This window comes from Nothoprocta perdicaria, unplaced genomic scaffold (genome assembly GCF_003342845.1).
Source record: "Nothoprocta perdicaria isolate Ctin4 unplaced genomic scaffold, notPer1 scaffold_352, whole genome shotgun sequence".
Classification (NCBI taxonomy): Eukaryota; Metazoa; Chordata; class Aves; order Tinamiformes; family Tinamidae; genus Nothoprocta; species Nothoprocta perdicaria.
The window spans coordinates 19587-41559 of NW_020455591.1; the positions used below are offsets into that span (position 1 = coordinate 19587).

A 21973-nucleotide genomic window follows, 5' to 3' on the forward strand; every position below is an offset into this window, starting at 1 on the left:
CTCTTCAGAAAGAAGCAGCAACCCCTCCTAAGATCTACATCACAGTTCAGCTCACAGGCTGGGATGCTGAACAACATGAAAGGTCACCCTGTGCTGAACTCCACCACTTCATTCCCACCACTGAACCAGTAATGCTCATGTTTCACAGTGGTCACTCTTGTTGCCTCTTTCTGAACAGACATATTTTTTATTATCATCACCATCTTCCTTGTCTGAAACCAGATCACTCAAATCTGAGGAGTGAAAAGACAGTGTAATGATGATGGTTGCCAGCTCAGGCTACTGAATGATCTGTGACAGAACTGCAAACCAAGGGCTTGAGAAGTGATGGATAAGTGGGATATTGTTTTAGTCACACTGCAGATGAGAACTTTCACACATCACCTTGCAAAGATACAGGTTTGGACATCACTGCTGGCAGTGCCATCCAGTCAGGAAGTCCAGCCATCACTCTGTGTTTTATTTGACCAGTAGCCAAATACAAATTTGTATGGTTTCTGTGAACAGCTTGCAATAAATTTTAGCTGTCAAAGGATTATGGGGAAAAAAAGAGTCATATTATTGAGAGAAATGCAATCTGCTTATGGACAATCTGGGCAGACTGGATATGTTGGGTAAAGCATACCCTGTGAATCATATTTGTTCAACTCTTGTAATAGTCTGAAAGTCTCTTAGGATTTAAAGCAAGCCGAACAACTGACATTCTTGGAGGAATTCAAGTGTGGTTTTATAATATCTGGTTCAATAGACTGAATTGGATCACTCTCACTAGCAATTATGTGTTTCACCAAGCATCTGGAAGCTTCATTGATGTTTATATTTTCCTGCAAGTGAAACAGAAAGAGAAATTGATTAGTCAATATTAATTATACCATACTGCATATTTCCTTCGTATAATTAAACTTCTCTCTGGACAGCATCAAAAGTTTACTTTCCTTAAAATTAGCCTTAAAATAGACTGTATTAAATAACAGTTACTGTAGTTTTTAAATTAGCAAAGCTTTATTCGTATTATGATTTCTAGCTCCTTTAAATTATATACAAGACTCACTTTAAATAACCCTAAAGCTTTGATTATTTGATTGCTTCAATAAGCTAAACAAAGAAAAGTCAGAGAGATGTTAAAGACAAATGCCTCAAGTTAAACTCCAAAATCCATATTTCAGTGCTTGAATAAGGGTTATTCTGCTTTCCAAATTATTAAGTACCTAGCAGCAATTACAGCCATCAATAGCACTTATTTCTAAAGCCTCTTCTGCTGTTTTCATGCAGCTTTTGCTGCAGTGCTCTCAGTGAAACCTGTGATGAACAGCTTCACTAAACAAATACAATTTGAAGTTATTCATTCAACAAAATAGAACAAAAAAAAGTTCTGTAGCATTCATATTAGGCTTTTATTTTTGTTGAGGCAGAGTTATCTCCAGTGCAGTGTTCCAGAAGAAATATATCACCACTGGTTTAATTCTCAAGACATAATCCCCACTCCAGGGGTTTAGAACCAAAGATAAAGCTCGTCTTTTCATACAGGAGCCTGATTTCAACAGCATGTTTAACTGGCACCAATCTTTGTTCTGCTTGTGGAATATGCAAAGCTGAAACAGCCTGATCAGTAAGACACACTTTAGCACAGCATATGAAATAAGAAGTAATATCGAGCAAGGATCTTTTTAATGATGACCACCAATATGAATAGAAGGAAAAGTCAGGATTTCTGGCATAAAAGAAACTCTTCAATCCCAAGTATTGGTATAGGTCACTGTGGCTTGAGTATCCTGGGAAATGATACACAAATACACAGGTGTGTATGTATATATGTACATACTCCTCTTATCTCATGAAGATTAAGTATTTACCTGCTAAGCCTGAGCTAGGTTTCCAAGCTGAACCTAGGTCCAGATGCCCTGAAACCACATGCACTCACACACACAAAACCAGGCAGTAATCTCTCAGTGTTATCTCAGGATCACTGACAAAATAATCTGTAAAATGTGATATTATAACACTTTTTTTTCAGGAGTGCGTGTTCAAAGTTAGTTGAGATGCTTGAAATGCAAAACTTTTTAAAAAAAGAAAAAAAAGGAAACCAGAGCACATCTATGTGTCTTCTAGTGCAGATGATACAATTAAATGAAAGATGAAAAGCCAGAGTAATTATTTGCGAGGCTATTTCTAATCTTGCAGTCGATGGCAAAACTCCATAAATTCCACTGCCCCTTTCTTCATACCACAGTAAAGAGCTGAAATGAAGAGATCTAAGTGAAAATCAGAGCCAAGACTTCACAAGATTCTTCRAACCTCTAAGTGAGTTTAAATATTTAAACTTCCATGAGTAAAAATATTGGTTATTTATTAAAAAAAAACACACAACTACAACACAAAACACTCAAATCTTTAGTCAATCCACTTATATACTAAATCCAAGTAAGAAATATACAGCTGAAAATCATATCTGTAGTAAGATGTCAAAACGCTGCTGTGTCTCGTTGTTCTCTGAGACCAGACAACCAAATTCCTCAAGCATGCAGCAAGTCTTTTTCAGAGAGCTGTGAAGTTTAATTARAAAAAATGCTGATGAAAAATAGTCTCACAGTGCTGCTTAAAAAGCTAAAGATAAAAGCAGGATCATTTAATGCACAAACACACGCAGATAAAAATCATTCGCATCATGTCTTCTGTTATGAATGGAGTGATAAACACTTAATTTACCAATTTGTTGCTGCTCTTTCTGCATTTCTGCAAGAATGTCTTAGTGACTGAGATTGTATCCAAGTCCAGTAATGTTCAGATGTATTAACCAAAATCCTCTTTGTTTCTAGCTTAAGACCAGTGTTTTCTAAGGTCTAAGGGTGGGAAAGAGGCAATGAAACCCAGTCCAAAAAGCATAAAATATTTGTATGTGGACATTTTGTATTCTCACTAGCACTAGAAAGAATTGGAGAGGCCAGATCTGAGCCTAAAGATGCAGAAAGGAAAAACCATGCTGATTTATGTCACCCAACTCTTTTCACTTGACTCAAAGCAAATTGGATTATTAAATCCTCCATAGCTTTTTGGGTAGGAAGCCAAATTGGAACTTGTAMATTTTATTTTGACGTAAAAAGTCAAAATATTTTATTTGGCAACACTAACATGAAATATTTCTCTTTTTCTGAATTGATCATTTTCCTTTTTAGTGAAATAGTTTACTAAATATGACCTATTACTAAGAGTTGCCTGGCCTGATTAAACTATTCAGGAATTTCTTATACTGACTCTGAGAAGTTAGGAAGGATTAGACACAGTTAGATATCGTATCGTCTAGCAATTCTGTTAGAAATGGGGAACAGAATGGTGACCACAAGAGCTGGTGCAGCTCTTTGCAGAGTTTCTCCCCATTTACAGCTGAGAATCAGTACATGGTATAGAGGACATAAAGTCACTGTGCTTTTTCCACCAAAGAGATCCTTAATGCCCCTTCTGAATGCCTTGACTGCTTCCTTTTTCATACTGCTCTTCCCTTTTGTTATAGCCCTAATCTTCTGGTGCCTGCTTCAGCATCCTGGGTCCAGGGATCAGACTTTGCTGTATTCTGGATGGTTGGATGGTGTGTCTAATGAAATATTGATTTCTGCACCTCTCCACCCACAGTGTGTTTTGGAAAAAAAAAAAAAAGAAAAAAAAAGTCAATATTCTGCTAGGCAGCGAAGCAGCTGCAGACAGTAGAAGGTGATCTGCTATCCAAACACAGACACCCACAGACTCGGTAATTTTAGAGCGCAGGAAGTGCTGGAAGGCAATCTAGGGAAGGACAGATTGAGAGCAGCAAGTGAAAAGCCACCCAAGAAAGACAAAGAACGCAATAATGAGGAAGCTACAACAGACAGAGAGGAATAATTACCCCTACCCTGCTCTCTGTACTGAACTGTGGAGACAGCCCCTGGTATGCTTAAGAAGAAAATTCCCTGTGTTTCAAAGAAGGAATGAAAATGCAGGTGAAATTACATCTTTGTATTTTTTTTTAATGCTGAAAAGCCATAACTATCAATTCCCTTATGGCTGTTGTTATGGCTATTGCTATGTTATGGCTGTTGATGAACCAAATCTTTAGCTCACTCTACGGGGCCTGTTCTTCCTCTATGGAGGAGCCATTTTTGATCATCCTGCTGGAGCAATATGTTCCCCCAGCTCTTGAGGCAGCATTGGTGGCACCTTTATTGCTGTATCTTGTTTTTCAGACTCCTCTAAGGTCTTTTTTTGACTTCACAATTTTCCAAAGCCTGGGGAAGTTCTGTCTGCTGACAGCACTTTTACATGTTGCTGCTACTCAGGGCTACATCATTGATCTGCTTATCCTCACAGCGCCTTTCTAAGGTACAGAGGTGCTGCCGGGACTATTTAGCAAAAGTAGAAATTGCAGAGCCCTAAACAGAAGAAATTATGGAAAACCTAACATTGTACATGATAGCTAGTTGGGAAGTAGAAGACAGCCCAGACTGAAGTGTCCACATAATAAGGTAGAAACTCAACACCTCTCAAGCCTTTGGGAGACTTTTTTCTACCAGACCAAAAGGGAAAGGTTCTGGCACATTATATGGTGAATTATTATATGCCTAGTTTTTATAAAACCCTATCCCAGACATGCCTCTTTGCACTGTCCATGCACATGATGCCAAATACATTTCTCTGACTTTGTTGCCTCAATAACCCCAGTAGGTGAAAGAAGTTTCCTCCACATTCTGTGCTGCAAGAGCTAAGCAGCTCTAAGTGATTCAACCTGAGTTAACCTGCAAACATCTATCAGAACAAGGGCCTGAACCCAACCCCTTGAGTGATAACTGACTGCTTGGGTTGGTCTTTTCCTTGATCCCATCAAGAAGGTATAAAAAAAAGTGGAAATCAACACATACTACTCTTTACTCATTACTACACTAAGCAAAACAGTGAAAACTCTGAGTGATGTTTAAAGGCCAGAAAGGAGCACAGAAAGACACAAATGAAATTACAGTTTGCTTTGTAGATAGACATCCCTCTAAAAGGTACCATTTTAAAGGATAGTTTTATGAAACTGATAGCAAATCTATGTGTGAGGACTTCATGTGATTTAAAASTTTTGATCCCATTCCTGTAGGAAATAATGTCACAATCTTGTAATGCAATATTCAGCTCAAGGAAAAATAAATACTTAAATGTGTCTTGAAGCAGTACACAAGCTCAGTGAGCTTCTTTTTATTCTGGATTGCTTCCCTCCTTATCTTTTAATACAAATTCAGAGCATGATGAATTTATAGCATTCTATTTTATGAAATAAATCCCTTTAGACTAGACTGGTTCTTATTTCTTTATTGAAGAAAAAGACCCTTGCTAATTTTATGGGCCTACCTCTGTTCCAAATGAAGCATTTTATTTGTTGACATGCAGATGCCTTTACTTTAGATTTATCAATCTTGTTGTTTTGAAATATAAAACTGTTCATTCTCCACCCTCATATAGCTTCTTTCTCAGACTACGAATCTAATGTTTTTGAATTTGAGCTTGGAAGTCAGGGAAAASGATGACGTGTAGTTATAGCTGCCCAGCAAGGACACTTAATGAGCTCTAAACTCTCAGAGACACGAGTTTTTGACTCTGCCCCTGGAGTTAATGGAAATCAATTTCCATTCAGTAAAGAACAGCAAATTCCAACACTTCCAGGGAACCTAGTGAGTATCACACAATTTCCACATTTTCGTTCGGTAATGCATCAAAATCCAGGAGCGGGTACAAGGCGTTCAAGACRTCTTCACCTGAAATGTGAAGGGAAACCTACCTGCGCAGCCTCAGTAGTGCTCCTTTGGAAATCACTGAGAGCAGAAGCACATTAAGATGTTGTGCAACATCTCTATATTTAGACTTCTAGGAATACAYAGCAGTACAAGTTTAAAGCGATTCAGATTCATGAATATGAAGTTCATGGACATTGAACTGCTGCGAGCATGCCCCTGAGAACAAGGTACTTGCTGTGACTGAATTCTGAGAGTTGGTGGAAATTTTATGGCAAAGGCCCATTCCCTCAGAAAGTGGTGACATTTCAGAGCAATGTGCCTAAGCACACACTGGCTGCACTCACTGACTGGCCCTCTTGGGCTTCCAGGGCTGGTGGACTGGTCCTGAGCTCAGGCAAGGGCATCATTAGCTTTTAGCTTTTCCTACACCAAACAATTTCAATTTTTGATTATAAGTAAGTTGTGTTTTCATTATGGAGTGACCATAAGCTTGAAATTGCTGCTCTACTAATCCAAGCCTAAAGCTTACCTCTAACCAACCAGGAATGGTAGTGAAGCCATTTTAAAGACTTCAAAATGTGAGTGGAGTTCTTGGCTTCAGTGGCCACATGTTTGATGAATAAGTATGTGATAGAAAGGAGAAATTTCCTTTTTTTACAAAATACATCCTTTACARCAGCTGCACTAATGATACTTATTAAAGAATTTACTCTTAAATGTTGTTTTATGGCTGTTTGAGAATGTATCTTTTACACTGCAGTCTTTATGAGTAAACAAAACCTGCATACCTAAAAGACTATAAATACTACAATGCATATAACTTATGATTATTCTGCACAAAGTTGTTGTTCAGAAAAACTCATCTTAYTTGACAAACTATCGCAACAAATTCTTCTGTCTTCAAAGGGAGCAGAAGATTGGAATATCTGGAGTATTTCCTTTAGATTAATCTAATAATCAAAATTAACAAAAGAGAATGCATTAGGTGTGCCAAATGTTTTGTATCAAGGTTGTTAAGAAAAGCAGCACCAGGGAATGATACAAAGATGTCTTATGGTGTAATCTGCCAGAGTTACAAACACAAATTTCAAACTCCTGACAGCCTGAAATATGGTAGATACAAATATAGTATGCTACTTCCTGCAAGGCAACCAGAACTAAAAAATGCTTTTTTTATAAATAATCACCCTTGTTTTTCCAAAAGGCATAAATCATTTTCAGTTTGCACTGAAGGCTATAACATTTCCGAGCACATCGCCAGAAAACCTCTGGAGATCTAATTATAACAGGATAGCACAAAATAAATAAATAAATGAAAGAGTTATTACTTATTTGAACTGCTAAAACTGCTAGCTGCAATATGTTGACTTCTCTGTTAGTGCTATTCCACTTCGGAAAAAGGGTTCCTGTCATCTCTAGGAAATATAGCTAAATTTCCCTAGACCTGCATTAAATAATTTAATATGCCCAAGGCTAAAGAATACTGGCTATATGTCTCAATCAATATTTTAAAATAACAATAATCACAACTTATGTTTATTAAAAAAGAATAGGTTTTACCTCAGAACTTAAAACAAATGAGGAAACTCTTCTGACATAATTTATACTAAATGTTGTGTGATTCTACTGTTCTTAGTGAGATTACTCTACTCGAGTCATTCTGAAGTCAGAAACCTACAGTTCCAGATTGCAATCAGATGAAGGGAGCATATATAGACATTTCAGAATATCGGACCTTAGCCTGTGGTGTATAGCTTCACAGAGTAGGCTGATGGCAGAGTCAGGTGTCCTCAGCTTTCAGGCTCTCTCAGAAATGGCTGTGCAGTGCAGGTTTTATCATAGTTAGGAATCTTTCTGTTCCTATTCGATGCACTGATATCCTAAGGACTGTTTGGCTAGCAGATATTTCTAAGTTAAATAAAGTAAGAAGTATTACAGTATTTCTTCTGTTTAAAATACTTCAAAGCTATAATTTTATCTGTTTTAGAAAATTTTGAACTGAATTCTCCTCTGTTATGACATTTTTAACTTTAATTGTCCCTTTTACTATCATGATTCTGCAAGACTGCCCACCCTATGCCATCATGGTAACATATCTCTGCCACCTTTGAAATCGTTTGTACATTCATCCCCTACCATGATGGCTTAACACTGGCCTTAAACAACAAATGGCATGATAAATGTGGTTGTTCTTTTCATGAAGTGGACAGATGTTTTGCTTTGAACTCATTCATCATACTGTTTCCTTTCTCATACACTAAATAGCCTTGAGCTGCTGCATGACTTTGCTTATCTGAACCATCAGTGTAGAATAATGTAACTGTGGCTTTGTACTCTTTAAATTATGGCCCTTCCTGTTCTCCCTCAATCTCTTTGTGTTTACACACAAATATTTTTAAACAATCAGCTATTTATTTCAGTCCATGTGATTTTTTCTGGTGATTTTATCTTCTTGCTTTTGTTTTCAATGAGCTAGTCCTCGTCTCACAGAAATGTAGACTCATGTACATGTAAGAAGTGAGGGAGAAATAATTCTGCAGAAAACTGCCATATGCTGTGCAATACATCTCAGGTAAGTTGCATCCCCAAAACCAGCAACCACATATTTGCTGTTATATGAGGCCTGAAAAGGCAGCTGGACAACTATTAGACTATTTGGAAATCCCAAACATGTAATTCTTACAGAAATAATTGCAGTTGGTCCTGCAATAATTCCATAAATCCCCGTATCTTCCACCGCCAGCTGCTATTCTGAATGTTTTACTTTTTCATAGAATCAGAGAATGCTTAAGATTGGAAAGGGACCTCCAGAGGTCATCTAGTCCAAGCCCCCTGCACACACAGGGTCACCTAGAGCATGTGGTACAGGGCTGCGTCCAAGGAGGTTTTAAAGATCTCCAAAGAAGGAGACTCCTTTTTTTTTTTTTTTTTTTTTTTTTTTGAGGTTTTCTATGTTTTTAAACAATTATCTCTCTGCCATAATTATCGTGAAGACCCTGATCTAGGAGATCTTGGCTTCTTTTCTAAATGAGAAATAAAAAAATCTTCATAGTAAAAATTTGGTTACCCCAGACAGAATCCCTGAACTGTAGTGGCCTCCAGTAGTATAAATGGGCAGAGAACAGACCTGACTTCAAACCAGGTTCTGCATGTGCAGAAATACAAAGAGCACAAATATTAATACACTGGGACAGACCAAACAGATGCCCTAAAAATGGCATTTTGAAAAAATAGTGACTAGTTTTGACACCGACTGAGGAAAGCAAAGGCACTGACCACCAAGGTCCCACAGCTCATGCCATGCTTGAAGCAGTTAAGTCAGATACACTGGCTGATCACTTACTGTTACCCATTGATTTTAGATTTCTGATGGCTGCAAGTGAATTTTTTTTAAAATATTAATTCTTTAAAAAAGGAGTCAAGACCAGAAAAGTAAAATGTATGTGTACTCTCCATAAACTCTCCATATTTTCATAGACTACCTAACAGAAATGAAACAACTGAACATAGCATTTCAGTTTTCAATCTCTCTCAGCTTAGGACAAAATAACATAATACTAAGAGACAAATTGTTTGCATTAAAAACATCCRGATGCTGTTTTTAACACCCCTGAGCTGCTAATGATGACACCAGATTTCACAATCACATAATACAATAAACATAATATGCATTGAGATGCTCAATTCAGTATTTCAAATGCTGTCAAGATCCTGCCAAGGGGCATTGTAATGACAGGCATGAAATAATGACAACTGTAGAAATCTAGGTTTCAGCAGCATGAGAGCAGATGCCTTTGTTACTGAAGGGAATCGAGGACATAACATTTACCTTGGTTTTATGTAATACTCTAGAAGAAGCCAAAGTCCCATTGTGGCTGGAATTGAGGAAACATAATAAGGGTATGAATCACATATTGCCTAATTTTAGACATTTCTGAAGTGACTTAGTTTTAGCATCCCTTGATAGTCAATGGGGAGCTAATATTGTTTTCCGAAATCGATTTATCTGATGTTTCTAATTCATGGTGATGGAGAAGTCTATATTTCTCATTGGTGACTCCAAAGGGAGTCTACATAATTGCAGCATGATCTCTAGGACTTCTATTCAATGAATCCATCCTTTCAGAACCAAACAGAGTCATATAAATATTCAGACACTGAGATGACAATCTAGAAATTGAGATCCAATGGAACAATTTTAAAATTTCAAGAGAGCCCAAACACTACTGTCTCTTATATGTTTATATGCTCTTATATGCTTTCCATAATTCCTCTTATGGATATCAGCCAAATACACTAATTTAATGAGGACGAAAGTCTGGAGATATAAAATAGCATCTAATGTTTTATAAATAAAGTACAGATGACAAGGGCTATATTCAAATAAGRCTAAGCACATTGTAAGTTTTAAAAATATGATTGCAGATACCACTATTGTATGTTCTTTTATTTTCCTAGTCATATCCGCCTTTTCTTTTTTTCTCTCAAAAGTCTTGTTCATGAATATCTAGAGGCAGATATCCACTATACCTGCATTATAACGCAATTCTTCTCAAAAAGTTTTGAAAAAGCTGATGCACCAGCGGGTGTATCTTACACAGGAAAGGTTCCATACAGTCAAAGAGAGTGTCTGAAATATTTCAATTATTTTCAGAAAGATTCAGGCTGGTATGTCAGCCTTAATGCATTGAGATTACCTGAGAAATCTCCAAATATTATACAAGAGCACATAGATTGGGCCTTTGTACTCTGAAAAGCCCAATGTCCTTTCCGAATTTGATCTTATAGACACCCAGGAATTCTGATTCAAGGCAAAGAACTGAAACAAAAAGCATCTTATTCACCACTTTGACTCATTTCCTCCTCTTCCTCCTTCAATATATACGACATGAAAAGATTTTAGAGGATCAAGGCTAAGAGCAGTCAACTTAGTGTAACTGCTACACTTACATGGTCTTCCTTTCTAGAATCAAACTCAAGGAAGCCATGGTCTCAAAAGAGGATTTCCTAGGCACAGAGTTTATATAAGTATTTWGAGATAATAATCACTATTAATAATTGTGAAAAAATAGCATAATATCATTTATAAGAWGGAAGTTTTGTGTCTTGCCACAGGTCATCTTTTCCCCCCACACAYACACTATTATGCAATAAGTTGTTGATCTGTTATACACCTTACCGCTAACCTACTTATATAACTGCAATTCTGAATGTTGTATATAATTTACTTTGAAATGAAAGGCTTAAAACAAATGTAGCCTCCCACAGAGGGATGTATTTATTTACAGATTCATCTGTAATTAATTTTGCTAAGATAGGAGCTTTATTAGAAATTTCTACTGAGCAAAGTTGTTTGTTCTCTATTTGGAGAAACATTTTTTTTAAAAATGAAAACATTACCTTGGCTGATGTTTCAAACCAGCCCACAAATCCGTTCTCTTGGCAGAACTGGTCCATCTTGAGGCCATTGTTCATAAGAACATCTATTCCCTGGTCACATTTGTTTGCTAAGAGGACTGTCGGCACAGGTTTGCCATTTGGAAGAACCAGCTTAGAGTCCAAATCCTCTTTCCATTTTGTCACTGCTTCAAATGTTGCAGGTCTTGTAACATCAAAAACAATAAATGCCCCCATGGCTTCTCTGTAGTAGACCCTGGTCATGTTCCCAAATCTTTCCTGACCTGTGGTAAAGAATGTGGGGAAAAAAAAAAARRAAAAAAAAGAAAAAAAAATTGTGAAAATCATTGCTTCCAGTCTTGGTTAATTATTCAAAGAATAATATTTCAAATTCTTAAAGAACATTTCTGAGTGTAGGTACCATGTTGTAAGTGTTCTGCCTCTGGAAAAATACAATTTATACTAACAATAATGAGTACTAGACCCTTTTGCACAAAAATGTAAATGAATATAGCAAGAACAAGGTGTTTTAAAGACATAATCCAAGARAATGTAATGATTTTTGATAAAGCTTCTACTATAATAGTATAGAGTCTTACTAACCTACTTAGATCTGTGCAAGTACCAGGGATCTTGGTATACATCATAGAAAAAAACATTGAGGCAYGAGACTGTAAGCTCCTTGGTACTGCAGTATTACGTGGGGAGTGTCTAATACAGTTGATCTGACACATGAAATGAAGATCCTATATATGCTCATACAAGGGCTTATAATGAACTGCTGTTGATGCATGAAAGCTCTGGAGCCCTACCAGGCTTTTGAGTCATTACTGACTTAACTGCAAACTAAAGCACAGAGATGAGAAAGGTGAATTTCAAGCCTTATACATGKGGAAAGCATTCTAAAATCATAAAGCAGCAGAGATGCTGCAAAGTGATGTATCGCTCCAGTGGCTTCTTGGAGGAAAAGATCTTTTCAGAAACTTTAAGCTTTCTTTGTTGAAATCAAAGTATTTTTTTGGAAAGGTATTCACAGTATTTATTTTAGCTAACAACATACTGTATGATTTCAACATTTTCATTTGGAAATGTCATTTTATATTATTAATAACACAAAAACATTAACGTACATATTATCAAGATATAACACATTGATCAGCTGTTATATCTCTAACATATATACAGTTCCCTTTGGAATCTGAAAATTTGTATTTGAAAATAGAAACAAATTGTGCTGATACAATTTTCTGTGAAGTGAACAAATACCATCTCCATTCATCTTTGATCCAAAAAGGAAGAAATAAAATCTCCTGAAACATCTCAGAATAAYAGTACTCTTCTAGCTAGAGAGCTGTTGCATTTAACCATATGCTTCCACAACTGTGAAAGGTGCTATTAAAACAGAAACACTCACAGGAATTCTGATTTTCTTGATGTGTATAATTCTGAGYAAGGTAGGAAGACAAGAAGATTGTCTTTCTTTTTGACCCCAGGAAAATTTCCTGCGGAGAGTTTTATCTGATGGAAATTGTGCCATCAAATATAAAGCTGTGATGACATTTTGAGAATGCCGGCTAATGGATTTCTAGACCATATAGTTTCATTTAATGGAAATGGAATTTTTGAGGCCAGCCTTTAAAACTCACTGTATTCACATTAATGGGACAACAGCATCTATCTGTGATTTTTTTTTWAATWTTTTTTACACTCTAGTCATTATAAAAAGGAAAAAGTCATTTACATGATAAGGAAATCAAGTTCATTTGAGATCTCCTTTATTTTATACAAACACTGTTTCCCATTGATAAAACAAGATAGAAACATATCATTTCTAAAATATATAGTCATATCAAAAATTTCTTATGGCTATGTTTTATGAAAATGTCTTATGATTCTTATCAGTGGCTTAATCAAAAGAATGGCTAAGTCATGTGTTGTTCAATAATCTCCTTGTTGAGGAAAGGTTTTTTCCTTGTGAGAAAAGTGCCTTCAAGTAAAAGTCAAGGTACGATTGGTATCTTAGTAAAGATACCAATAAAGATACCAATAAAGATACCAATAAAGATACTTAGTAAAGATACCATCAGCAACACTTACAACTAGTTTTTAACACAAATTGTATTCCGGTCATACTTTATGCATCTCATGCAAAGTTCTTGACTTGCTTGCACTGTAGATGAGATATAGATGATTTAAGAACCAGCTAAACTCAAGTTTTAATACATATTCATTGTGACAAAGGTCTCTAAGATAAGTAAGATATGCCATCATAAAATAATATAGTCTGAAGAATTCATTTGCATTGTAAAATCATTCATCATAAACAAAGTTATTAGAGAAAGTAAAGGTCCCTATAATATGTTCTTCTGGCTAGCTGTGGCCCACAAAGCCCTGTCAAATRGAGTCACACTGATTTCTCCTGCTACTTCCAGTTGCCGTAGATATCTAGGTTTTTCACTACATAGAAAAAAAAAAAAAAACCAAGTCTGTAAAAGTAGCTTTAGTCAGGGGGACAGTGCTTACCATTTTCCATTAACAATCACTTCAAATAAAGAGATGGAATGAATGGCTGAACAAAGTGTCTCAGTCTTTATTGAAGTGCATAGTGATGGTGATTTTCCCTATAAATCAATGGTCTTGTGCAACTTTGAATGGAAAAAAAAAAGGTGTTGTGTAAACCATAGACTTTTGCAGTCATTTACATAATAGCTTTACTTTTAAGTCATTCATGTCATGGAGAAGAGAACTCTAGTGGATACATCGCACTTGGTGTGMCAAATATTGCACCTAAAGTCCCTGGAAGATTCCTTTTTTCAAAGATTCTGCCTTATATGATSAAATACCTTTCTTAATAGATGAGTTTCTCAAAATCATTTCATTTAGTGGAATTGCTCATGGAAACAGGTACTGCTTGGTATGCTAAATTGTCATAATCCAGCCTCAAGTGTTCAGTAACATGCATTTTTTAGGCAGTAGTTGCCTTAGAAAATATATCAACCTTTTTGCATTGAGTATATACCATAGGTATCTCATATACAGCGCTAAACATTAGAAACTGCTTTACTATAAGAGAAGCTGCAGTTGAGACAGCCAGTGCAGGGTCATTGGAACAGGTGGGTTTTATTTTTCATGAGAAGGGTCAGAAACTTCTGAACTGAAGAGATACCATCTCTTGCAATGTCACTGGCATCTGGCATCAAACCCCATGATTGTGATGGCCTTTGCCCATAGGAATGGGTCTTTATACAGGGGATTCATCAACTCTAGGTTCTGAAGAATTAACAGACTGTATTAAGATTAAGGTTCCTTAACTGTTGATGATTGGCAATAAGCACACCTTCAGAGCTTCCTCTCAGGAACCTTTAAGAGAGATATCAAGCCCACATTTCCCAGCACAAATATATAACATAATAAAATTGCTGCAGCAAGAGACTTGCACCATCTTATTTATGATGGTAGAATAGTAATTTCAAGGAAACTTAGATTAGAAATCACTCTGACTATCTTATTTATGCATATGTACTGCAATGCTTAGCAGCCACTAAAAGCTTCAAGCACTGATGATACACCATGCCTGGTTTTAGTAAATAGTCCATTCACTCCTGCATACAAGTCTTACAAAACTGAAAGCTGCTAGGACGCTTGACTGTATTTGTGGAAACACTGCTGGGCTTGAAGGTGAAAATGGCAGGGAAGGAAAATTAGAAACCTCTCCTCACAGGTACTATGTGGATGCCTCCAATGAAGATGGACCATCTTTGCATCTGCAAGGCCACCCCAACTGCAGCAGAGAATTATGCAAGAATCTCGGTCTTGTAAGAGCTACATTAATATCTGAGTAAGAGTTTCTTTTAGAGTTTTCCCCCTAAAAATCTATTGGCAAATTAAGGGATCCTCATGCTGAAACAATAAAAAGGAGATAAGAAGGAAAAAAAGTGTGACTAAGAACACGATATAAAGGTGTATGAAACATCAGAAGAGGGGATAGCACACTCCAAGAGCCTGAGGAACATGAACACCAAAAGAGAGATTTTAGGACACTATGATGGAGTAAAGTGAGAGTACTAGGATGAAAATCAGGTGAGAAGATTTTATATCCTCTCAMACAAAGTAGTGAAAATTCAGTCACCTGGAACATTAAATGTTTTGCTGAATCAGAGCTGAATCACTGATTTTACGGCCAATGTGCTGTTACAAACACCATAACATTATAAWCCATGATGTTTTTACCCAATTATTCATGTCTTATGAACATATATTTAGTACAAATAGATATTATCTGTTAAAAAATGGAGTCTCAGTGTAATGTTATATGATTCAGAATCTCCCATATCTCTGAATTACATTCTCTAATGCTTAGCTATCCTCATTAGTCAATGTTTATGTCTCTTCTTCTTAAAATACTTGATACCCAGTGATGCACACAGTGGGGTGGAAGGAAGAGTACACATTATACTTGGTGCTAAGTTCATTTGTACAATGGTTGAGAAGAAGAGGAAGTGCAAGATAAAATGATACCTGAGGTATGTATGTATATATATATATAAAATATATATATATATATATACACTAATGTGAGACCTCATGATACTTTTGCTTCATTAGCTTCAATTAAAGATGTCCAAAATATTAAATCAACATCTTAGTTTAGTTTGAGACAGAAAAGGTATTGCTTTACCAACAAAGCTAAATATAATCTAATAACAGAAGTTCTWCCTAAAAAAGGGGACTGCTCTGAAGAGTGTAAAATTTATTTTTCACCTCTTGTCCTGGMATATTTGTGTTTTACAAGTGACAATATGTGACCAGCTGCAACCAGGATAAAATACTTCCATTCCCTCCAGATTTATTTCCTTTTCATTTTTAAACTTTTTTTTCCCTCACCAGCCAGATATTTTATTCATGATGACTTGCACCACTGATCTAAATTCYGTGTTGCTTCCAGAACTTATTCACTCTTTACAGTGATCAACAGCTAAAACTCCATACACAGAAGTCATTAAAGCTGAGACAGAAACTCTGCAATTACCAGCTGCTGTCTTGACCTTCACAGAGATGCTCTGAATTGAACATTTCATACAAAATTTAGTACTGTGCTGCAATTCTCTCTGTCAAGTGTGATAACTCGGAAAGCATGCTAGTCATTCAGCACTACAACTTGGTGTAATTGCTTCTGCAGCCTGACTGAAAGCTACATCATATGATCCGCCAGCACATGATTAGTAGTTTAATAAATCTCTGAAACAAGGCATGCAAAATACATTCTTTAAGCCTCAAATGCATTCAGAATTTTTTACTATTAAATGCTTTTTCTCATGCAGAAAAAAAGTATTGTTGGGATTATTCATATTTGTCATAATCAGCCACTCATGAGGAATAAACTCAATGTTTTACCCATTCTTCCATCTTTTAAAGAAACAGACTGGGCTTATGTAAATTTAATATCAAGAAATTAGAGGACTACATTAATGTGTTTAAAAAAAGGAAAGAAAAAGAGGTTATCTAAGCTTTGCATAAGGCAGTATTGTTGCATAAGTTTTGCTACCTTGGTGCCAAATTCAGAGCTGAGATATGAGCTAGCTAAATGTAGAAGAAAGGCACTCCTTCAGTCAATAAGAATGCTAAGAATTTTATTATTTCACTAGTTTTCCTAGGTAAAAATCCAGACGCAATCAATAAACTCACAATTCAGGCCAGAAGCTGGCRTAGATGCCTAACGGTTGATATAATATTCCTTTCTTGTAAGTACCTACTTACAAATACAACTTCTTAATTTAGCTGAGTTTTTAAAAGGTCCTACTTTTTGCTGTAAATTTTTGTAATGAAACTGTGCTTCATTTGTTATGTATACTAAATGAAAAGTCATTACTTATATCTTGCAAAATATGCCATCAAGATAACTTTTATTTCATGTACTGAACCACAAACGAGTATTTCTTTGTAAAGGAGGTGGCAGAGGTAAAAAGTTGTGTTTTTAATTAGAAGCAGAGTGTATAACAAGGAAAAATCTAAAGCATTGATCGCAATAATGTCAACTCTTTTTTTTAAATAAACATGCATGCAAGAATATCTGAACTTTTGAATTTTCTTTCTCTCCACAAAGAGTAAATTATCTTTTTCTGCTTGCTATTGCCATCAAGGACAAGTAAACATGAAACCATGAATAAATACATTTTTAACAACCACGCTTACTGCAGAACAGAAATGCTTTTTCTTTAAAGTGTGTCTGCTTTCTTTTTTTATGTTTCATTGCGCCAGAGGAAGGAAGAAGAAAAAAAAAAAAAAAAAAAGAAGATATTTTGAAAATTTAGCAACATCTTTCTTTTTTTTTTTTTTTACTATAAAACTTGTATTAACTATCTTGATGAATCCATCACCTCTTCCACGTTAAGTAGATGTAAAGTGAAAATCTTGTCACCCTCCCTCTCATCACAGAGAGCTGTTGGATTAATGAGCCAAACCAAAGAGCGGCAGCTGCAGGGAAAGAACCGGTGAGTTCATCAGAGCTGCTCCTGTCACCTCCCGGGTCTAAGGGCCTCGGAGAAAAATTATTCAGGACAGATTTGACCTGGACACCCCTTCTCTGGGAACCTAAAGGACTCCAAAATCCCAAGCTATGCTAAGGTGTCCTCTCCTCAGCCTGCTCTCCCTCACTGCAGAGACATCAGTAAGATGGGCATAAACAAGTYTGGGACTGTATTTTTTGTTGTTCCTAGACAGCTTTGGGGACACCAGCTTCTCTTCTGTACTCACCAGCTATATCCCAGAGCTGCAGCCGCACCACGGTCTCAGCATCCCAGCTGAGCACCTTCAAGGCAAAGTCCACCCCGATGGTGGCCCGGTAGTGCGGGGAGAAGTTCTGGTGGACATAGCGCTTGATGATGCTGGTTTTGCCCACTCCCAGGTCCCCGATCACCAGCAGCTTGTAGAGGTGCTCCTTCTGGCCGGGCTTCTGCATCCTTCCTCTGGCTGCGGCTGCTGTGTGTGAAGCACTCGCATGCTCTGCCCGAGGACGCCTGCCAGCCCTGGGGGAGAGAGGGAGTGAAGCATCAGGGAGGGAGGAAGAGGAGGTAGGTGGAGGCTCTTCCCCTCCGCACGGCAGCAAGATTGCCAGGTCCAGCGGCCAGCCCTGCTGGAAGAGGAAGAAAACAAGAGCTTGAGGGGAAGGAAAAAAAAAGAAAAGTCTCTCAGAAAGTTATGTGTGTGTGTGTAAAGGTCAGTGCGAGGTGTGTCTGGAATTAGTCTGGCTGCAGGGCTGGAAGCTTTGCATGAAAAGTGGTGTCACAGGCAGTCTCATTCTCTGCTTTACTCCTTGCTGTGAGCACAGGGCTTCTTTACATATTTTTTCTGAAGTACTGTCTCCTGCTGGTAATAATTCATTACCTTCCATATGTTTTCACCTATGCTCAAAACCCTAGTGATTGCAAAAAGAGAATTTTCAATTTTCAATTTTCAATTTTGCATTAAAGTGCAGGAATTAAGCCAGTGTAGCTTTAACTGTGAGTTTTTGATAAGCCAGTGTGAGTATCTTTACATGTGTCTGCACTTGGAGGGATGTGTAGATTTAATTATATTTTAATTTGCCATTTAAATACTTTTAAATTGCATATATAGACATGTTCATATTCACTGCACACAGCACACAGTTCAGACTTTGTTTTTTTGCATAGAACAAGAATCTAAAATGCAAAGCATTCAAACCAGATCCAGAAGATTTACCCCATGACTCTGATAATTAGAAGTTATAAAAGCGTAACATCATTACAAAATATAAGTGCCAAGGTCTCAGCAGTTCCCTGTTTTAAAAAATATGTGATGCTGGGCTTTCAATCAATTAAACTCTTTGGATTTGAACAAACCATTCTATTGATACAATTAACCCTATATTATAAATGAAAAATACATTCACAGCTTTAATTAGGCAGCTTCACTGGAAAAACCTATCCATTGCTTAGAAGTGATTTATAATTTAATAGGTTCTGTAGCAAAATAATAATATTATAATTGTTTAAAACTCATCCAGGGGTGATTTTTACATTTATTGATAATATTGATAAAATGACAAAAAACATTATTTGATTAAGTCATTAGCAAAACATGTACTGAAATGGCAGGGGAGATTTGTGATCTAACCCAAAAGTTGAATTTTAGTAGACAAAGAATTTAGAGAACCATTTCAACATCATTTATGAGAAGCAATCATTTATAATCATTTTTAAAATCAAATGTAAAACTTTGCATATATAGATAAACAAAGAGGAAGACAAGTTGGAGGCAGAAAATGGCTTTTTTTCATGATTTTATTTTTTCAAAGAAGCCATTTTTTCAATATGAGAGATTTTCTTTCCAAAGATAAGCTGCTAATAGTATCCTTTTTGAAAGGAAAATCCAAAAGGGGTTAGTGTCATTGGCTAGAGACATCATAAATTTTGCAGTGTGAACAAGAAGCCACCTTACTCCAATCAGTTACTGACTTGGGTGACTCAAATTTTTTTCATTACTACCTGTTGCTCTGCAGTATGTGAATCCTATGTTCATGGCACCATCATTTTCAGAGAGGATCCAGTAGACAAGTATTTGTAAGGACTCACAAGTGCCCGCTAAATTTGAAAATTTTACAAGTTAAAACAAATCAACCAAACAAACAAATAAATAAACAAAGCAAAATTAGAGAATTTAGCAATTTATGAAATTAACAAAAAAATGCTCGGGTGGAAATTTTGTCTCATCTTTTGCCTTTCTGTAACCATGCAATGGCAGAAAGCAACCCACGAAGCACAGCAGTAAGCAGATATTAGATAATTACCCCCACATGAACATTTTACACTATTAGTAAGTTTAACTAGAGATTGGCCTCTATCCAGAAGCCTGAGGCTTTACCTCCCTTCCAAAGTTTTTGTTAGCATTAGCTATAATAATTCTGGATAATCATGTTATTTGTTTAAGTTTCCAGTTCTTCTTTGAACCTGACTAAATTCTTGGCCCCAGTAAAACCCTGGTACAATGAGCTCCTCATAGGCTTAGCCAGGGTCACCCAAGGGTGGCAGGAGGGTTATAACCCCCACTTGCAGAGGTGTTCAGATATTAGTTAAGCGTGTTCAGATATGGATTAAGTGTGTAGGAGGCTCCACTGCCTCGAGCGGGATGATGCGCCAAGATAATGCGAAGCACATGGTGAAGTGCCTTGCTGGCTGGAAGCCATATCCAGATATCCTACTTCCCTTCCCTTCTCCATGGTTAATTATGGACTATGCTCTGCTGAATCCTGCTGGGGTAGAATAAGGCGTTAACCCCTAAGGTGGCCTTATCTCTTTCCAGGACCATCTCCACCTCTGGAGCTGCATGTAAACTCTAAACTCTATTCTAGACTTTGCTGGCTAGGACAAAGGCATTGGACCAAGGCGGTGTGGATGTTGTGTATACCCTTACATCTCCCCTGCAAAGACAGCTGATACTGGTGTGGGGTAGGACAGACTATTTGGGCTTGTTTTAGTCTTGAACTGTTGCTGTGAGACAGATCTGACAACTTTGGTTGACCCTTTGGTTACACAGCCTGGTTATCATCATGCAGCATATTGCTGCAAGGATGTCCAAGGAAGTGAGCTGTAACTAACTGGTGCAATGTAATCACTCTTAGCCTAGACTGCAGCTAAAGGTGGTTGATCTAAACCATATTAGCTTGCATTTTTATTACATAACTACCCTGGCTCAGGTGATGCAGGGAGACACTTGTTAAGCAGGGAAAGCAGGAAGATATCTCCAAGCTCTTATTCTGCTGCTTTAATTCAACAATGTCAAGCTGGTCAGAATATTACAAGCTATTGTCAGTTTAGGTGATGATTCAGTTGTTAGATTTTAATTATCTCAGTTTTCTCTAGTAAAGATGTATGCTTTGAATTTTATTATATCAATGAAAATAATAATAATAATAATAAAATAGTACCACATGTTTCTACACTTTTACTTTTGTGATTCCTATCAATCCACGGTTCTATTTGCCACAATATACCTACTCTCTCTTTCTACTTTCTCTATTTTAATACTACTCCTGTCAGCAGTTGATTCAAACTCTATACATCTCTGTTATTAACAAACAGTAACACTTAAGAAAGAGCTATCAAATCCATCAAATAGAGTATTACATTATTATTATGTTCGTTTCAGCATAAAAATAAAATTTGGTTTACATTGATAATTTTCAGGAATTTCTCACTATTCTCTGATATTAGTTGAGACCTTTTCTTCTGAGAGAAGTGATAAAATTCAGCATGCAGCTATACTGGCAGCAGTTCACTATGTATATACACAGCATATAGCAAAGAAAGGAGCCATAATTCTTATTGAACATCAGGATTTTTACCTCTGTATCTGTAAAAAAAAAAGTCTGAGATATTGAACCATGAGTTAAAAAAATCAGCCTCAGTGATTCTTGGTAAAGCAAGTAGATTCAGATTAAGAGTTCTTAAATGTACTTAAATGATCTCCATCTAATTATCCATATTTTTGTAGCATAGTCATCACTGTTATATGTGATAACCATTAAAATTCTGAGGGAGCTTGCCTATGCCTTTGCATGCATCTTACTGAATATTATACAATATAAATAAGACCACAATCAACAGAAACTGTAAATGTACTACATTACTACTGTAAATGTACTACATGTACTACTGTAAATGAATATGAAGAGAGGCTGAGTGAGCTGGGCCTGTTTTCTCTGGAGAAGAGGCGGCTCAGAGGGGATATGATTAATATGTATAAGTTCAGGAAGGGAGAATGCAGGGAGGAAGGGGACAGGCTGTTCTCACTGGTGGCCAGCGATAGGACGAGGGGTA

General features: G+C 36.7%; 1 protein-coding gene across 1 annotated transcript; it reads right to left on the reverse strand.

Annotated features, from left to right (window-relative positions):
• Window positions 1-200: 200 nt before the first annotated feature.
• On the reverse strand, window positions 201-18096 carry RAB38 (RAB38, member RAS oncogene family). Its single transcript, XM_026044179.1, has 3 exons — window positions 17892-18096; window positions 11142-11422; window positions 201-824 (listed from the first exon to the last, which is right to left on the reverse strand). The coding sequence occupies exons 1-3, from the start codon at window positions 18094-18096 to the stop codon at window positions 672-674; spliced, it is 639 nt and encodes a 212-aa protein (XP_025899964.1). The 3' UTR covers window positions 201-671.
• Window positions 18097-21973: the final 3877 nt, after the last annotated feature.